At 39.5% G+C, this 20,250-nt stretch overlaps 1 protein-coding gene across 3 annotated transcripts in view; it reads left to right on the forward strand.

Moving 5' to 3' along the window:
• Positions 1-20,250, forward strand: part of LOC100788401 (DExH-box ATP-dependent RNA helicase DExH7, chloroplastic) — a 61,285-nt gene that overhangs the window by 21,978 nt on the left and 19,057 nt on the right. For 2 of the 3 annotated variants that reach the window (XM_006600196.2, XM_006600197.2), the window contains exons 14-20: positions 2,060-2,117; positions 3,378-3,443; positions 10,252-10,334; positions 10,450-10,633; positions 10,775-10,930; positions 11,012-11,113; positions 11,209-11,361. In XM_006600196.2, coding sequence (XP_006600259.1) covers positions 2,060-2,117; positions 3,378-3,443; positions 10,252-10,334; positions 10,450-10,633; positions 10,775-10,930; positions 11,012-11,113; positions 11,209-11,361 — 802 coding nt within the window. The remainder of the gene's footprint in view (positions 1-2,059; positions 2,118-3,377; positions 3,444-10,251; positions 10,335-10,449; positions 10,634-10,774; positions 10,931-11,011; positions 11,114-11,208; positions 11,362-20,250) is intronic. The other variant, XM_006600198.2, reaches the window with a different exon arrangement.

The following is a 20,250-nucleotide window of genomic DNA, read 5'->3' on the forward strand; positions in this document are numbered from 1 at the left end:
ATTACCATCAGAGTCCAGCTTGTTCAGTTCCAGTTCAATCCTACTGATTTTCTTCTGGATATCCCGAAATTTTTCCTTGTTCCAGACCTTCAATCTTTGCTTGAGTCCCTTGACTTTTTCTTTCAGTACATAGCCACCCCATCCTCGAAATGAGTGTGATGACCACCATTCAGATACCACCTTTCTGAATTGTTTATCCTGAAACCAATTATTAATTACATTTACTTCCTAAGAGCATGTATGCTATTCTTAAGGTACATGAATCTAAACATAATTGCTACAATTCCCAACACTTCCAACACTTGCCAACTTGGAGCTTATGAATCAATGGCTCCAAGCTTGGAATAAATAATTTGAATTCTAGTCCCCCTTATAGACTCTGTGAAGATGTTTGCTAGTTGGTCATTAGAACTATCAAATTTTGTAATGAGTTCTTTGGAAAAAACCTTTTCCTGAATGAAATGACAATAAATTTTAATATGCATAGTTCATCCATGAAACATCATATTGGTGGCTATATGAAGAGCTTTGCTTGATTGTCACAACATAATTTCACCTATTGGATGTCTCTAAACTTCAATTCTTGAAGGAGATATTTAATCCAAACGTGTGCACAAGTAGCTGTACACATATCCTTATACTCTACTTCTGCACGGTGCAGTAACATTTTGCTTTTTACTCTTCCAAGAGACAATATTCCCTCCAATAGGTACACAATACCCCAAAATACAGCATTTGTCAATAGGCGAGCTTGCCCAACCTATATCACAATATCCTTTGTCTTGATAGTGAATCCCTTGTCCTGGTGCCTTTTAGTTTTTAATATACTTTAAGGGGCGTTTGTTTCAAGGTATACTATTGTATTCCCAAGAATCACATTCTCATTAATATTATGCCCAAGTATATTATTTCACCATGGAGGGGCTAGAAACCCAAGAGAAGGAAAGAAATTTGGATTATTACCATAGAATTCGCATTGGAGAGGTTAAATAAGCCATTAAAAGGATGGATAAGGGTAAAACTATTTGTTCCAGATGGTATCCCTATAGAAGTTTGGAAGTGTATGGGAGAACAAGGTTTCATTTGTCTCACTAAGCTTTTCAATGAGATTTTGAGGTCTAAGAAATGCCAGATGAGTGGAGGAAGATTACTTTGGTTCCAATTTTTAAGAACAAAGGAGATATCCAGAATTGTGCTAAATACAGAGGTATACAACTTATGAGTCACACTATCCAGAATTGTTTGGAGGTTACTTCGAGATAGATTGCCCACTAAAGCAAACCTGAGTAGGCGGCAGGTGGAAATCCATGACCAAACTTGCCCATTCTGCAGAAGCACAGTGGAGGATGCAGCACATTTATTTTTCCAGTAGCAAAACTATACCTCTTTGGTGGGAAGCTATGTCCTGGGTGAACATCTCTACTGTATTTCCACAGCACCCAAGGCATCATTTTGCCCAACATATGACTGATGGGGTTAAAGGAATTTGGGATAGCAGATGGAGGGTCTGGTGGGTGGCGCTTACATGGTCTGTGTGGCAGATGAGGAACAAGATCATATTCTCAAATGGGATCTTTAATGGAAACAAACTGATGGAGGATGCTATATTTCTGTTTTGGACATGGCTCAGAAACTGAGAAAGATTTTGTAACACAGTATAATCAATGGTCATCTAACCTTACAGAGGCTTTTGTTGTTAGACAAGGGTAGAAGTCATAGGGTCATGATAGCTGTAGAATTATATTATCCAGTTTGGTTCCCATCGAGACTGTGTCTAGTCTGCCCTTGGGAACCATCTCACTGGTCTTTATTGTATCACGGTACCTCTGGTACTTAGATTCTTGTCTAATATATATATATTTATCTTTGCTGACCAAAAAAAAAAACAACTTATGAGTCACACTATAAAGCTATGGGAAAAGGTGATTGAATGCTAATGCTTCATTTTTTTAACCCTTCTCATACCCCATTGCTTATTGGGGGCCAAAATAATGTTTTTCTATCTGTTCTGTTTCTTAATTGGAAGTATTAAGTTATTGACTGCTTATTTTCATGTTAGGAATGAGAAAACAAGGCTTCTGTTCTGTACAACAGGCATCCTTCTAAGAAAATTGATGGTAGGTTATTTTTGTTAAATAGTATAAAAGGTCTATACCTCATGTTGTCTTCAACTTGATGCATGGATCATTGCATCTTAAATGAGAATGATTAGTGGAAGATCAATAATAACAAATATCAAAAGATATATATATATATATATATATATATATATATATATATATATATATATATATATATATATATATATTTTATCATTTTGCATCTTATTTGGTTTTTGACAAAACATGATAACATTATTTGTCACGGTACCTCTGGTACTTAGATTCTTCTCTAATATATATATATTTATCTTTGCTGACCAAAAAAAATGATAACATTATTTCATACTTTGTAATCAACTTTATTTGGGCCAATGCTTATGGCAGCCATTGATAAGAACAAACAAGTAGAGGCCATCTTAGAAATAGGGGAAAAAGTATCACCATAAACATGAATTTGAGTATATTCTTTTGCAATCAACTGGGCTTTCAAGTGGTCCATTCACCCATTAGGACCAACCTTAATAGTAACACGCATCTGCAACCAATTGCAGACTTTTCAGGAGGAGGTGAAACGACAATCCATGTATTATTAGATTCTAAAGCCACCATCTCATCAAGCATTGTCTGTCTCCACCCTGGATGGGAGATAATGCTTCTTGAATATTTTTAGGAATGGTAACTGATTATAAACTAGAAACAGAGGCACTGTGGGAAGAAGATAACAGGTGGGTAACTGAGAAAGTTAAAAATAGGCTAAGGATTGAGACCGGATTGTTTACCTTTACGAAGGGCAATGGGAAGGTTAGCAGAAGTATCAAGTGGAACTATAGTACGATAAGAGATTGGAGAAGGATCTGAATTGTTTTGTCATTAACAATGCTAAATGTCTGAACATTTTTTTTTATTGATTTTCCTTATTTTATATTAATTTAGCCACACCATGGTCTTTTTATATTAATTGGTTTTCTAAATGAGAAAAGTAAGATGTTAAATTTTTGAGATCTTGACTGTAACAGTATCCTAGAAGCTTTTAAAAGAGATAGTTCATTGTTTAATTTTTGACCTTGTTTCTTTATATGATATCTTGGGTCGGACTAGCCCTTCCATTTTGTTTTGCTATGCTACATATTTATGTTATTAACTTATTCTCTCATGTTGGGACTAGTGGCATTTTCCTGCAAATGTAATTATACTGTATTTAAATAATTGTTGTTATACTTTCTTTTTTGTTTATTGAATTTTAAGTTATTGTTTTGCTTGTTGTTGATATTCCAGGGGGACCAAAGCTTGTCTGGCATTACTCATATCATAGTTGATGAAGTTCATGAGAGGTCTTTGTTGGTGAGTTGAATCAATTAACTTGCTATATTGAACCTTCATGTGAAGTTTACACTGAATGTAATTCTCATTATTTATACCTTGGCTGATTGGATGTGTGAAGTTCTGAGTAAGATGTCTAGGAATACCATGTGTCATGAATCAACTATTCCAAAAGCTTAAGCAATTAGGTAAAGACACGTGAATGGTTATATATTATATTTCTAACATGCCCTCTCAGGTAGATTCCTTTAGGCTTGAGGTGTGGACAATGCACAGGTCTACCTACCTTGTGCTAAAGTTAAACCTTTATTTTTTTTCATTAGATGATAGGGGACAAAGAGAATCAAAGCCTAGGCTACTTGGTCATAAAGGCTCTGATATTTTTTTTTTGATCGGCAAAAGTATAGATATATTATATAAATATTAAATTCAGTACAAGTGGTACTGTTGTATATACATCCTGGCATCAAAAGGTGCAGAACTATGGTGTCCTAATACATGATAACCAGCATGAATTAGGAAACCAAAGATCTTGCTGTAAGCTAGGCACCCAACCACACAAAAAATTCTATACGCTAACCCCCCTGAATATAAAATCCATCCCTAATGTTGCTAGACCAAGAATGAAACGGGATGTCAAATCCTTTCTCCAAATTTTTAAGCCAAGTCTAGCAGAAAAATAAAGCATCTTCCATCAATTTATGACCATTGAAACTTTCATTTACGAAGACAATCCTATTCCTCTGATATAACAGCTCTGATATATCATTAACCAAGTGCCAACTATCCCAAAAGCTTAAGCTGTTAGGTAAAGATACATAATTGGTTTCATATCATATTTCCAACACCATGCATACAGATGTCTAAAATGGGCTTGGTTGGGCCAACTTGAGGCATGTTCGGTGTTCCAAGCTGGTTGGTTTGCCCTATGTTTGTGTCGTATCATATCCAAGTCTTGGGTAGATAAAATCAATCATCTAACTACTGCCTTCAAAGATAAAACTTGAATAAATCTACTACTATTTGAAATTTTTCATTTCATTCTTGGTAGAAAAGTATTGGAGTAAACGAACCTCAGAGAGAGAGAGAGAGAGAAAATTCACAACAGAGTTTGATGTGAAAGGTGATAAGATTCAACCCAAATGAGAATGAGTTACACCTCAGCTTATATAGGCAATTTCAGACGTAACTGTCTACTGACTCTAGTCAGTTAACTAACTACAAGAGTGCAGAAAACTATAGTTAAGCCTATTACACAAAGACTTAAAGAAAAGAAAGAACTCTATCGAGTAAGTATACTCCTATACCCCTCCTCAAGCTCATGAGAGGTTGGATAACTTCTCACCCACTCTGAGCTAAGAGAAGTGTGGGCTGCTACCTAGGCTTATCAACACCAGCCTTGGCCCCAGTACACATAGGATGGATATTTTCAGGTCTGACAAGAGCTGTTGCTTGAGAGTAGGCAACATCTGTGGGTAATGGCTCTTGATGTTGCTGAGAGTCTGGGAAATCAGAGACAGGATCAACATCCACTGAGGTGGAACTCACTGGTGACTGCTGAACAAGAGCAGCTGCTTGTGATGCAGAAGTATCACTGGCTGTAGTAGCAGAGGTAGTTGCTGTTGGGAGAACAGACATAACAGTCAATGTCTGCTAAGAAGAAGTAGAAGCAGTAGCTGCTGAACCTGAGGCTGTATCACCAAAAAACCTAGGAAAAGGAAAGCTCAACTCATCAAAGATCATATCCTTGGAGATGTAAATTCGTCCATCTGCAGTCATGCACTTGTAGCCCTTGTGAGAAAGTGAATACCCCAGCAAGAGACATTCTTGAGACTGTGGTTGGAGTTATGCTGGTTGTAGGGCCTTGACAGAGGATAGCAAGCGTAGCCAAAGACCTTTAAGAACTTTTAATCTGGAAGTTTCTTAAACAATTTTTTATAAGGTACCTTTTGATGGATAGATGATGATGGAAGGCGATTGATGAGATATACAGTAGAAATAACATGATTCCTGTAATTCATTTCTCTTGGTACCTCTGGTACTCAATTAATATATTTTATTTTTGCTGACCAAAAAAAAAAATGTGTCTGTGTTTCCTTTCCACCACTCCATTCTGATGTGAGTGTGTGGACAGATCAATTTATGTTGCACACCAAGTTCTGCAAGAAATTTGGTAAATGGTCTGTACTCCCCTCCCCCCCCTCCTTCCAGTCTGATTGTAAAGCTTTAATAGGTAGATTCTTCAACATGCACTTTACTTTCTGGTCAACCAATCTAAAGGATGTTTTTTCCTAGAGAGGATGGGTTTGTACTTTGGTGGGCTGCCTAAGGTCTCTCCTAATGGGGTGCAGACTGTATTTGTATTGCTTTTATCTTTGTATTTTCAGTACACCTAGTACTGGATTTCATATATAATATATTGATTTTTGCTGTGCAAAAAAAAAAGAAAACTGAGTTTTTAACTAAAGTAAGAAACTCTTTGAACAGAGTAAGAGTTTCAGATTTACTTTTCAACACATAAAGCCAAGTAAAACGAGTGTGGGCATCAACAAAGGTTACATAATATCTGTAACCTGTGTTGGACAAGAGAGAAGACCCCCACAGATCTGTATAAATGAGTTCAAAGGGAGTGGAATATTCAGTAAGTGAAGGGGAAGAGGGAAGACGATGGGACTTGCCAACACAACAATGAGAACAAAAATCAGAACCTGTTTTATTGATAATAGGTATATTACACAATTTGGATATAATTTTTATAGTATCAGCATTAGGATGACCTAATCTGGAATGTAAAGTGGCAAAAGAAATAGCACTATCGGAAAGTGTATTCACATAAGACACATTAAAACTGATCCTATCTACACAATTTTTTTTTTGATCAGCAAAGATAAAATATATATATTAAAGAGTACCAGAGGTACTAGATAAGGTACAAATTACAGACCAATTTCATTGATAGGGTGTACATATAAGATACTTGCCAAGGTTCTGACTAACAGGTTGAAGAAGGTTATGCATCTCATCATTAATGAAAGACAGTCAGCATTCATTCAAGGTAGACATATGCTTCACAGCGTGATGGTTGCAAATGAGGTGGTTGAAGAAGCCAAAAGAGGTCAAAAGCCTTGCTTTATTTTCAAGGTAGATTATGAGAAGGCATACGACTCTGTGTCTTGGGAGTTTTTGACTTATATGATGACAAGAATGGGTTTTTGCACCAAATGGATCCAATGGATAGTTGGATGTCTAAAATCAGCATCGGTCTCGGTCTTGGTCAATGGTAGTCCTTCATCTGAGTTCTCACCCCAAAGAGGACTTAGACAGGGAGATCCATTGTCACCTCTACTATTTAACATTGTTGCGGAAGGTCTTAATGGATTGCTGTCCAAAGCGATAGAGAAGAGGTTATACAGGGGATTCTTAGTGGGAACAAACAAAGTGGAGATTAGCCTCCTCCAGTATGCGGACGATACAATATTCTTTGGGGAGGCATCTATGGAGAATGTTAGAACTATTAAAGCCATCTTGAGGGCTTTTGAGCTTGCTTCGGGCTTAAAAATCAATTTTGCTAAGAGTAGCTGTGGGGCTTTTGGAGTGTCAGACTTATGGATAAGCGATGCAGCCAATTACCTCCATTGTAGCTTGATGTCTTTTCCTTTCAACTATCTTGGTCTACCCATTGGGGCCAATCCGCGAAGATGTCAGACATGGGACCCTATTATTACTAAATGCGAGAGAAAACTAGTGAGATGGAAACAAAGACACCTGTCATTTGGGGGGAGAGTGACTCTCATAAATTCAGTGCTAACATCTATTCCTATTTATTTTTTCTCATTTTTCAGGGTGCCCAAAAAAGTGGTGAACAAGTTAACAAGGTTGCAGAGGAATTTTCTATGGGGGGGAGTGTCGGAGCAAAACAAAATAGCTTGGATCCGTTGGGAAACGGTGTGCTTGCCAAAAGAGGATGGAGGTTTGGGGGTCAAAGATATTAGCTCGTTTAATTTATCTTTGTTGGGAAAATGGAAATGGAAGCTTTTTCAGAATCAGGGGGAGTTGTGGGTCAGGGTAATAGAATCAAAGTATGGCGGGTGGAGGAATTTGAGTGAAGCAAGGTCAGCCAATAATGAATCTACATGGTGGAGGGACTTGAAGATTGTAGATCAGCATCCTCAACAGGGTCAATTGCTAAATAATTCGATAGCGTGGAAGGTTGGACGTGGGGATAAATTTAAATTTTGGGAGGACACTTGGATAGGGGAAGATAACAGATTACTAGAGAAATACCCTAGGCTCTATAGTATATCTGTTCAGCAAAATTATTTCATTCAGCAAATGGGAGAATTCAAAGATTCAGGGTGGGAATGGGACTTCAAATGGCGGAGACCGTTGTTCGACAATGAGATAGATATGGCAGTATCATTTCTACAAGAACTTGAGGGGAACAGAATTCGGTCCCACAGGGCTGACCAGTGGGTTTGGGTGGCAGATTCTAGTGGCCAATATACGGTTAGGAGTGCCTACAATGTGCTTAGAGAGGACTTATTACAGGAGGACCAGGACGGAGAGTTCAAGGAGCTATGGAAGGTGAAGGTTCCATCTAAAGTAACTGTGTTTGCATGGAGGTTACTCAAAGATAGGTTACCAACAAGAGACAATTTGAGGAGAAAGCATGTGGAGCTACAAGATTTTATGTGCCCTTTCTGCAGAACAATAGAGGAGAGTGCAGGTCACTTGTTTTTTCACTGCAGCAAAGTGTTTCCTATATGGTGTGAAATGCTGTCCTGGGTAAATCTGGTGGGTGTCTTTCCACATCACCCAAGACATCATTTTCTTCAGCACATATATGGAGCATTTGAAGGAATACAGCTGGACAGATGGAAGGGGTGGTGGCTAGCATTGACATGGACTATTTGGAAGCACAGAAATAGTATAGTTTTCTCCAATTCTGCCTTCAACGCAAATAAAGTGGTGGATGATGCAGTATTTCTGTTATGGACTTGGCTAAAAAATTTTGAGAAGGATTTCACAACCCACTATAATCAGTGGTCATCAAATCTATCTGAAGGATTCTTCCGCAGATGAGGATTTGAATCTAGGTTCAATAATTGTATTAGTCTATAATATGAAACTTATTCTGGTCTGCAACCAAATTGTTAGGGTGCTGAACTAGACTAGAATCTTAGCTTGTAATTCTAGTACCTCTGGTACTTTGCTAATATATATATACTTATTTTGGCTGATCAAAAAAAAAAAAAAAAAGGTACAAATTACAGATCAGATTAGATTCCAGGTAGACCTAATTCTGACCATAGATAGAGTGTGGATACAAGAATGGTTATAATACACATATCAAGGTATTCTTAAAAATCCTGCACTAAGATTGGTAGACCAGTGATTATAATGTGTATTAAAGTCCTTCTCCAAATTTCTGAGCCACGACCATAGTAGGAAGACTGCATCGTCCATCAGTTTGTTGGCATTAAATGTACCATTTGCAAAAATGATGTCATTTCTGTGCTTCCAAGTAGTCCATGTTAATGCTAGCCACCACCAATTCCATCTCTGAACTCTCATTCCCCTTGTCACCCCATGAATGTGGTGAAGAAAATGTTGTCTAGGATGGTTTGGGAAGACTCCCACCAAATTCACCCAAGACAAGGATTCCCACCAAAGCTGGATTATCTTGCTGCATTGGAAAAATATGTGACCTGCGGTCTCCTCCACCAGACTGCAGAATGGGCAGCTGGAATCTGTCACCTCAATGTGCCTCTTTCGCAGATTAGTTCTAGTGGGTAGCCTGTCATTGATTAACCTCCATGCGAAGGCAGCAATTTTTGTTGGAATCTTGAGTTTCCATAACTCCCCAAAAGCCCCATCGTCATTCTCCTGTGAGATGTCCTTCCTAAGTGTTTGGTATGCAGTTTTGGCCGAATTTGAGGAAGAGGCACTTGGCACAGGTTCTGAGCCAGCAGAAGAAATGGTATTGACAGTGAAAGAGGGCTTGAGTCGCTGTCTAGCTGACTGAAGCAAGTCAGGGAATTTATAGACCATCACAGCCCACCATCCCTTTAAGAAGCACCTCTTTAGATACCTGAGATTTGACCAAACAGAATTCAGAATGAAATTCAAAAAACACAGAATTGTCCCTACAGAATTGACTGACACAAATTAAGTTTTTGGTAATGGAAGGCATAAACAAAAGATTATTGAGGACAAAAGGAATTTTAGGATTAAAGCGTTCCCTGGCGGAGGGGGAGGAGGAATGGAATTAAGGCATGAGAGAAGAATCAAGGATAAAAAATGAAGCTCTGATACCATAAATGAATCTCAGAGAGAGAGAGAGAGAGAAAATTCAAAACAGAATTTGAGGTGAAAGGTGATAAGATTCAACCCAAATGAGAATCAGTTACACCTCAGCTTATATAGGCAGTTACAGTTGTAACTGTCAACTGAGTCTAGTCAGTTAGCTAACTAACTACAAGAGTGCAGAAAATTATAGTTAAGTCTATACACAAAGACTTAAGAAAAGAAAGAATCCTATCGAGTAAGTATACTCCTATATTTTTATTTTTTTTATCAGCAAAAGTAGTTATTATTAAATAAAAGTACCAGAGGTACTAAAGGTACTAAAGTATACTCCTATATGGAGAAGCAAATAAATGAAATGCTAGAATTTCCAACTTTTTCTTCTATAGTGAAATTTGGGATATATTGTTACTTTTTGTGTTGTTTGGAGTATTTTTTATCCTCTGTTTCTGAACTATTCTATGTTGATAAGTTTTTTTTTAAGTATATTAATTTCATATATTTGCTTTTTAATTTTTTACAGGGTGATTTTCTTCTAATTGTTTTAAAGAATCTAATTGAGAAGCAGTCCACTAACAGCTCTGGAAAACTGAAGATCATTCTAATGTATGTATTTTTGTGTTTAATTTTGTTCCTAGAACTAGTGGGTTAAAAGACTTGCTTATATTAATTTCTGTTGAGTCTAACTTCCTTTTGTCATATATGCAACTATAATGATCAGGTCTGCAACAGTTGATTCAAGTTTATTTTCAAGATACTTCAACAATTGCCCTGTCGTTACTGCAGAAGGCAGGACTCATCCAGTGACAACATACTTTCTTGAGGATATATATGATCAGATTGAGTATCGACTTGCCTCAGATTCTCCAGCTTCTTTGACAGATGGGACATTTCCCAAAGGACAGGTAATTTATGATCAGCTTTAGATTACTGTTACTGATTTGTGACTGTGATTTTATCTCTTTATTGTTCATTCTTTATACTTTTGATGAATTGGAGCATAAATTATCTGGTTTTCCTTTAATTTATGATTCATTGCAATTTAGATTTTGCAGAGAGATGTTGTGACAAATAGCAGGGGTAAGAAGAATCTAGTCTTATCTGCATGGGGTGACGAGTCTCTGCTTTCTGAAGAACATTTTAATCCATATTTTGTTCCAAGTTATTATCAATTATGTAGTGAACAAACTCAACAAAATATGGTAAATCCCTTTTAAGCTGTGAATCTGTGTACCACTTTAAATTGACACTCTAATTTGACCATTCAAAAAAATTTCATTCAGAAAAGATTGAATGAAGATGTCATTGATTATGATCTTCTTGAAGATCTAATATGTTTCATTGATGAAACTTGCGATGAGGGTGCCATCCTTGTATTTCTACCTGTAAGGTTACTTAGTTATCTTTTGAGTTGATATGTTTGCCTGTATTTTTTTCAGTGTGAATAGTTATATTTTTTCACTATAACTTGTCATGCCAGGGAATGTCTGAAATAAACTATTTACATGATAAGTTGGTGGCATCTTCCCAATTTGGTGGGCCATCTTCTGAATGGGTTATTCCTTTGCATTCAGCAGTAGCATCAAGTGAACAGAAAAGGGTATTTTTACGTCCTCCAGGAAATATACGTAAGGTGAGTTTTATTAGAGATTTGTTTATCCTCCTGTATGTATATTGTTAGATGTGTTAGTTTTATTCCAGTTAGTTTGTAACTGACTGCTGATGCAGCAGTTATCAAAATTGACTGAAATGCCTCTCATCATGGAGAGCATCCCATTAAACAATAATCTTTAATGTTATTCAATGAAACTTTGCCTATAGCTATACAAGGAAACTTTGGTGGATATCCCTGACATGGTGTATTTGGCACCATAGAAACAGGATCGTTTTCTCAAATGACAGCTTCAATGGTCACAAATTGATGGAGGATGCTTTATTCCTCTGCCGGACATGGCTTAACAATTTGGAAAAAGGATTTGATACTCCATTGCAGTACTGGTCCAGCAATATCAGGGAAGGGTTCTGTGCTGGGGGGGGGGGGGGGGGGCTTAGCGTATATTATTTTGTGGTTGGGTGCCTAGCCTACGGTCAGATCTATGGTTACCTAATTCTTGATGTAATGCTTGTATTAGGTCACCATAGCTTTGCATAGTATGGTTATATATATAACAGTACCACTTGTATTCATCTTCATATTATATATAATACTACTATATTTTTGCTGATTAAAAAAAAGAAATAAAGACAGCAAGTAAATCATAGAATATTGGGGAAACAAAATAAATCAGTATTGGGAAAAACCCAAGTCCCACATCGGCTAAAAATAAAGTCAAATTAGAGTATATAAGTGAGGGACAACACTCACCCCTTAAGCTAGCTTTTGGGGTTGAGTTAGGCATAAACTCACATTCTAAGATTCTAAGATGGTATCAGAGCATATCCAAGATTAATCCAAAGGGTTACTCACCATTGTTATCCACGCACCAAGCCCAATAAGTGTTGGGCGTGGTGTGTTGAGAAAAATCCAAGTCCCACATCGGTTAAAGATAAAGCCAAATAAGAATATATAAGTGAGGGGCAACTCTCACCCCTTGAGCTAACTTTTGGGGTTGAGTTAGGTCTAAACTCACATTCTAAGAATCTAAGATGGTATCAGAGCATATTCAAGATTAATCCAAAGGTTCACCCACTATTGTTATCCACGCACCAAGCACAAGAAGTGCTGGGCGTGAGGGGGTGTATTGGGAAAAATCCAAGTTCTACATCGGCTAAAGATAAGGTAAGTAATAGTATATAAGTGAGGGGCGACTCTCACCTCTTGAGCTAGCTTTTGGGGTTGAGTTAAGTCTAAACTCACATTCTTAAGAATCTAAGATAGATAAAAGGTAGAAAATAATTCTACCTTGTAGATAATGTGTGGGCTTATAGCAGTGTTGTTAAATGGCGGCCATGGCGGAGTTGCGTAGCGGATTTCTGAAAAAACGCCACCGAATAGCGGTGGCATGGCGGGTTAAAGATGGCGGCGCCATGGCGGCCGCCATAGCCATGGTGGATGTGCCGGCAAGGCGGAAAATGGTGGAATTTGTTTTTTTTTTTGTCCGCGGTAGGAGTTGGGCTGACCCGACCCAACCCTACCCGGTAACTTAATGAAAACCATGACCCCCCTACCTTTTAGAACGCAGCTACAACCCTCGAAGCTCCAACACACAGCGCGACCTCGGAACCAGCCACGCGTGACCCGCTACACACAGCAGCCAGCAGCAACGACCCACGGCGTGAACGGCGGCGACGACCCACGGCGCGAACGGCGGCGACGAGCACGGCGTGACGACGGCAACGCGAACGGAGAAGACGACCCCAGCAGAACTGCAACTTATTCCGGTGGGCAAAGCTTTTTTTTTGGTTTTGTTTTTGCTGCCTGACACCCCTTTTTTCTGTCTGCAGCTTTTTTTTCATTTTTCTATTTGACACCCCCCTTTTACTTTCGAAAGTCCCATTTTTAATTTTTTTTTCTATTTGACACCACAACCTTCACTTTGCACTTTGCATTATGTTTTTATCATTTTCTTATATTGAACTCTTTAATGAGTTTATTTGGTGTTGGTACTTGATTATTGTATGAACTCATGAAACTTTTTTAGTTTATTTGAATGCAATCCTTTGTTTGTTTCAATTTCAATGAGTTTATATATATGCTTTCTTTTTTTTGTCCGCCATGACATCCGTCATTTTCCGCTACGCCATCCGCCATATTTTTATGGCGGATTTTTGACTTTCCGCCATGAGCCACCCCATCCGCCATTAACAACATTGGCTTATAGATAATTAATTACCTGTCAATAGATAAGATATTCGAATATATTCAAATATGAGTAGGTTAGAGATAACTTGTTGACCAACATTACCTCTTTTTTTTAACTGTCCACACTATAATTGTTGCTGTTCATTTCCCTTTGTTTTTTGCTACCATGGGTATACTCTCTAGAAGATTTGCTTAGGGTTGTACACTCATATAGTCATATTTACTTAAAATCAATTCTATACAATTATGGTAATCCAAAATCAATTCCACATACGCACATCCAAACACACACTATCAACATGTTTTTGGTTACACGTAGACCAATTTACATTAATTTTATCAATTAATTTTTTTCATCTATTGTTATTTTTAAATTTTTATAACTTATTATTATTAGATTTAATAATGTTTTTTGCCATTGTAATATATCTCTTTTTTGTTTTGGTCCTTGTAAAATATATTCAAGTGGTCTTTGCAATGCTTTTCTTTTTTTGGTCCACGTTAGTATGCTGCTATTGATATGTAACACAACCTGGCATGCTGAGATGACCTTCTGAGGCATGTCGACACTTTTTTTTTTTTTATCAGCAAAGATAAATGTTATATATAGAGAGAGACAGAAAAGACTGATGTTCAGCAAAAAAAAAACTACCACTGTTAAAATAACAATATGTAAAGCAAATGAAAAACCTATTTTCAAAAAGTATATAAACACTTATATTCAAACCTTTGAGAAAGCATATATATAAAAACTTCAAACTTAAACCTTTTTTTTTTGCACAGCAAAAATCTGATAGTATTAAAAGATAATCAGTACTAGGAGTACTGAGGAGTAACAGAATATACACAGGCAGTACTCTGCCAGCCCCACCTACAAAGATAAAACCACAAAAAGTGGATACCCATACAACAAAAGAAAAGGCCCTAAGACATTTCCTCCTTTAAGCTAGAAGACCATTGATTAAAATGACTATGGAAATCTTTCTCCATGCTGTTGATCCAAGACCAGGTGTGAAACACAGCTTCATCCATAACTTTTTCAGAGTTGAAATCCTGGTTGTGAAACACCAAGGCATTTCTATGCTTCCAAATAGACATGGATAGAGCTATCCAGAAAACTTCCCATCGCTTGTCTACATTGCTTTTCCCACTCCATAGAGAGAATTGCAGAAAATGGCTTTTGGGTTCAATAGAGAAAGGACCCTCTCTATTAACCCATCTCAAACTCTCCCACCAAAGGTGTCTAGTTTTCCTACAAGAAAACAAGATGTGGCCAGCTGTTTCCTCTTCCTGATCGCAAAGAGGGCAGCTCCACATGTCTCCTCCTTAGGTTATCCCTAGTAGGAAGTCTGTTCTTGAAAATTCTCCAAGAGAAAGCACTTGCTCTTGGGGGGATTTTCAGTCTCCAAATGATCTTGGAAATGCTGTCTTCCGCAATAGAATTACCCTCATCTTTAAGGAGATTGTAGGCAGACTTTGTGGAATAGTGACCAGCAGGATCCCCCCCCCCCCATGTGAGATAGTCCTGGCTTGAAGGATGAATCTGAACAGCCTCAATGTCAGGCATGAATGCTGCCACCATGTCAATTTCATGGTCAAAGAAGTGCCTCCTCCATTGTATCTTCCATTCCCATCTACCATCACTTAAGAGGCCCATTGAGTTAATAGGATGATTCTGTTGAGTGCTCACTTGATATAAGGTTGGGTACTTATCTTGGAGACTTAAATCATCCTCCCTCCACTTGTCTTTCCAGAATTTAATTCTGGTCCCATCACCCACCTTCCACTTCAAGTTATTGAAGATGCAATTACTATGTTGATGATGTTGGAAAACATGTCTTAAATCCTTCCACCAAGGAGAAAAATCAGCTCTATTTTTGCCATAGCATAAAGCATTCCAACCTCCATATTTAGACATTAATATTCTTGCCCAAGGCTGATGTTGATTATTTGCCAAATCCCAACCCCATTTACCAAGCAAGGCCTCATTGAACTTGGACAAGTCTTTAATCCCAAGCCCCCCTTTGATCTTGGGAAGGCAGATAGTATCTCATTTTACCCAAGCAATCTTGGCTGCCTCAGAACCTCCTCCCCAAAGAAAGTTTCTCTGAATTGAAACTAGCTTATTGACCACTTTTTTAGGAACTTTAAAGAAGGACAGCAGATAAATGGGCAGAGCTGTTAGAATAGAATTGATGAGAGTTATCCTTCCTCCCATGGAAAGACATTTCTGCTTCCATTTACTTAGTTTGAACTCAAACTTGCTAATGATAGGCTGCCACACGTTCCAGTTTTTAGATGCTGTCCCCACTGGAATTCCAAGGTAGGAGAAGGGGATAACCAGCTGACCACAGTTGAGAAAAAGGGCTGCCTCCCTGCACCACGATTCTGATTTCCCCAAGCACCCGAATTGGCTTTTAGCATAATTAATTTTGAGGCCAGACACTATCTCAAAGATTCTAAGTACAGATTTCAGGACTCTAATATTATCTGTAGATGCAGATCCAAAAAACAGCGTATCGTCTGCATATTGCAGAATATTAACCTCCTCCTTTTGACTCCCCACTTGATAACTTTGGAATAAGTTCTTAGAAATTGCTGTCCTCATCAACCCGGTGAGACCTTCAGCTACTATGTTAAAAAGGAAGGGGGCAAGGGGGTCACCCTGCCTTAGCCCTCTCTGCGGAACAAACTCCGAAGTGGGACTGCCATTAATAAGAATGGATATGGTTGCACTAGACAAACATCCATATATCCATTGTCTCCATTTTTCACAAAAGCCCATCCGCTTCATCATGTAATCTAAGAACCCCCAAGAGACCGAATCAAAGGCTTTTTCAAAATCCACTTTGAAGATCATGCAAGGATTCTTTTTAGATTTGGCTTCAGCTATGACCTCATTAGCAATCATGACCCCATGGAGGATATGCCTTCCTTTCAAGAAAGTTGTTTGCCTTTCATCTATTATATGAGGAAGAACACGAGCCACCTGGTAGCCAAGATTTTGGACACTATTTTATAGGCACACCCTATAAGAGAGATGGGCCTATAATCATTAAGAGTCTGCGGGTTAGTGGTCTTGGGTATGAGGGCTATGAATGAGGCATTGCTTCCTTTGGGGAATCTGCCATTGATGTGGAACTCATCGAGGAACCTAGTAAAATCAGGATTTAGGGTCTCCCAAAACTGCTTTATAAAATTGAATGTACAGCCATCAGGACCAGGGCTTTTATCGCCACCACAAGCCCACACTGCTGATTTAATTTCCCCTTCAGAGAATCTAGCAATAAGGCAATCCTTGTCTCCTTGATGAATGGAAGAGAAGTGCACTCCATCGAGAGTAGGCCTATTTAGATTCTGCTTTGAGAATCTGTTCTTGAAGTGGTTTAAAGCTGCAGACTTAACTCTGTTAGGCTCTTGGACCCATTCGCCTGCGATAATCAGACCTTGAATAGCATTAAACCTTCTTCTGTGGTTAATCATTTTGTGGAAGTAAGCTGAGTTTCTATCCCCTTTTTTTTTCCACTTCACTCTAGATTTTTGCCTCAGCATGGATTCATAAGCAAGTGCTGCATTCCAAAGCTGTTCCTGCAGAGATTTCTTAAGATCTCTCTCAGCTTGAGATAAAATTGAAGCATTGCCACCAGCCTCTAGAGCATTCAGCTCCTTTTTTAAATTCTGAATTTTGGAAGCATTAATAACACCATTTTGAGAGCTCCAGTGCCTTATACAACTTTTAATGAACTTCAGTTTCATCTTTAAGGCAAAACCACCCCACCCACTAGGGTGATAGTTGCCCCATCTGTGACACACCATGTTCTGAAATTCTTTATCCTGCAGCCACCAGTCCATAATCTTAAAAGGTCTAGGCCCCCAGTCAATGGTTCTAGACCTCAAAAGAATGGGGCAATGATCAGAAAAATCCCTATCAAGCACAAATTGTGTGGAATCTGGCCATTGGGACAGCCACTCATCAGATAGAAGAAACCTGTCCAATCTACTCATTACAGTTCCATTAGGTCTATACCATGTGAAAGTCCTTCCAACAGATCTAACTTCCTCTAATGCCATGTCCGAGATCCAAGAATTAAATTCAGAAGAGCTGTTGAAGTTCCCCAGGGACTGAGATGAACTGATCCTCTCATGCTGGTATCTTATAGAGTTAAAATCACCCACTACACACCAAAGGCCTTCGTGAAGGGAAGATCTAAGAATTTTAATCTCCTCCCACTGTTGTCTCTTTCCCTGCAAGTCACAGGGAGCATAAACATTAGTGATGCAGACCTTTTTGTTTTCTTTCGTCCATGTTCCTTCCAGCAGAATGTAACCTCTGCCCACTATCCTTCTATCCACCACAAAAGAGTCATTATCTCAAAGACACAGAAGTCCTCCTGCTGCACTAATAGAAGGGACAAACTCCCAAGAAACATTATCATCCCCCCACAAATATTGACAGAAAGATTTGTCTATGGACTCCTTCTTAGTTTCCTGTAAGCAAAGCATATCAACGTTGTTGGCCAAGGTTAGCTTCCTAATGGCTGACCTCTTAATGCCACTGCCCAGCCCTCTAGAATTGAAGGATAATATATTCATGGTTCAATCTGCTTCATTCCCATCAGACCTGTTAAATCATTGGAACATCTACTACTGTTGTCTTCATTCAAGATGTTGTCCTCACTGTTATTAGTCTTACAATAAGACACCCCCAACTCTCTAGCGATAGCCATGTGAAACGCTTCCTCTTTGTCAGAAAAAACTTTACTAACATCATTACTGGGACCAGAGCTATGGGAAGGGTGTTGCTGCTGAGGAGTCGGCCCTCCTGGGTCTGAGGTGTGAAAATCCCTCCCCTCCTGGGCCTCCTTATGCTGAGAGTTTGATATGGGAGTAAGGGTGGGGCCAGAATGAGGTTGAAAAAGAGTTGTGTCCAAGGTGGCTAAGACTGGTTCGGGTTGGGCATCAGTCTCACGAAGGGTTCCAGGTTTTTCCCCAGGGTCCAAGACTCTAATGTCCCCCTCTTTTCTGGTGGCACGAGATGTGGGTTGTAAAAAAGATTGGGCCTTGTATTTTCCTTTACCACCCTCCTTTTTTCTAACATAGACTTTAACATTTCCAACTGCACCTTCTATTGGGAACGGGCCCTTAGAGTCAAGGCCCAACTTTTGGTCCCTTCTATCCTCTACCGAAGTCATGGTTGCATATCCTGTGCCCCTTTCATTTGAAAAAGCCAGATTCGAATCCCTATAGACCATTGGGGGGGTCTGCAGGGTAATAACTGCAGGGTCATCCTGCATAGCCCGAAAACAAGTTCCCTTTTCTGTGTCAGCTTCCACTTTGTCCTCATTAGCTTTATCGTCTTCTCTGTCGTGGGGTTGGGTAGGACAGACATCCCTATGGTCAACCTTTCCATATGCATGCAAGTTAGGGATGAGAGGACCGTTGTGATCCTCTTTTGCCGGCCCTTCGTCTGTCGTTCCTGCAGCTTCAGACTGATAGGCGCAGGGACGACCCGGCTCGATGTCGACATCTGTCAAGACTTCGGTTTTTGCGCTCCAAAGGTTGAGAGTCCGGGCCCACTGTCGCCGCCGACTGTGGAGGGGGCTGGACCTGAGGCAGGGAGAGTCGTCGGAGAATCCGACAGAAGATCTGCCATCGGAGATGCGGTTGGTGAGCTCGTCATCGGATTCCGCCAGAGCCGTGGTGAACGGCGATGGTGGGAAGGATTCCGATACCATCAAGCGCTTCCGTCTTCCCCACCCGAAGCCCATCTCCTCTCTCATCTCCAACTGATGCATCGTTCCATCCACGATGACTATCAACGAACGGGCTATGTTTGGCTTCTCCTTCGTGCGAACTAGGACGCGTGTCACATCCATCCTCGATCGCTCCTCCGTCTCTTCATCAAGCTCGATGAGCTCTCCAAAGCCCGATACCAGTTTCGCCATGTTCTCCTCGTCCCATGCCGTTAGAGGGAGGCCCCAGATGTATATCCATGCTAGACGATGAGAGGGATTCATCTCTGGCGACCATCTCTGGATAGAGATAAAAGGGGTTCGTCCATTTTGTAGTTCTCGGCCATTAAGCTGACGAGCTCCATCTTCATCCAAACCGTGTAACAGAACTAAGTCATCACCCCAATAAGTGATCTTCATCTCCATATCGAACACCCCCTGAACCTCCTCCGCTACCTTTTCAAACATGGCTTTGTTTTTCATACGCCCCACCCATATATTCTCCAACCACCCTGTATTCTGTTTGTTTGTGTGAATGACTATGGGATCGATCTTAACTACTGCGTCCTCCGTCCCGAACATAGGTTCATGTGTAGTCTTGACCTCCTCCTTATGGTTATCCTTCAAAACTTCCGCGTACGATTTGAGCTTGGGGTGTGGGATGGGGTCTTGCCTTCTAGTTTCATACTCCCTGCGTTTCAATCCTGCTCGATTAACTATTCCAGCAGGAGTCCTGACTTCCTTGATACCTCCTCTTTGAAATTTCGGCTTGTTGACGAACAACTTCATTCCTTCTATGAAAATATTATTATCGAGTCGTCTCTCTAAACTATCCTCATCTTCTACCCCTTTGAAGCGAACGAAGCCGTAACGATAGCCCTGTTTGTTCCTTGTTTTAGATATGAAAATCTCCCACACCTTCCCCCATTCCTGGAAAATCTTCCACAGGTCTTTCTCGCAGATGTGATTCGGAAAGTGAGCAAAATAA

The sequence above is a fragment of the Glycine max genome, chromosome 17, assembly GCF_000004515.6.
Source record: "Glycine max cultivar Williams 82 chromosome 17, Glycine_max_v4.0, whole genome shotgun sequence".
In the NCBI taxonomy this organism is placed as follows: Eukaryota; Viridiplantae; Streptophyta; class Magnoliopsida; order Fabales; family Fabaceae; genus Glycine; species Glycine max.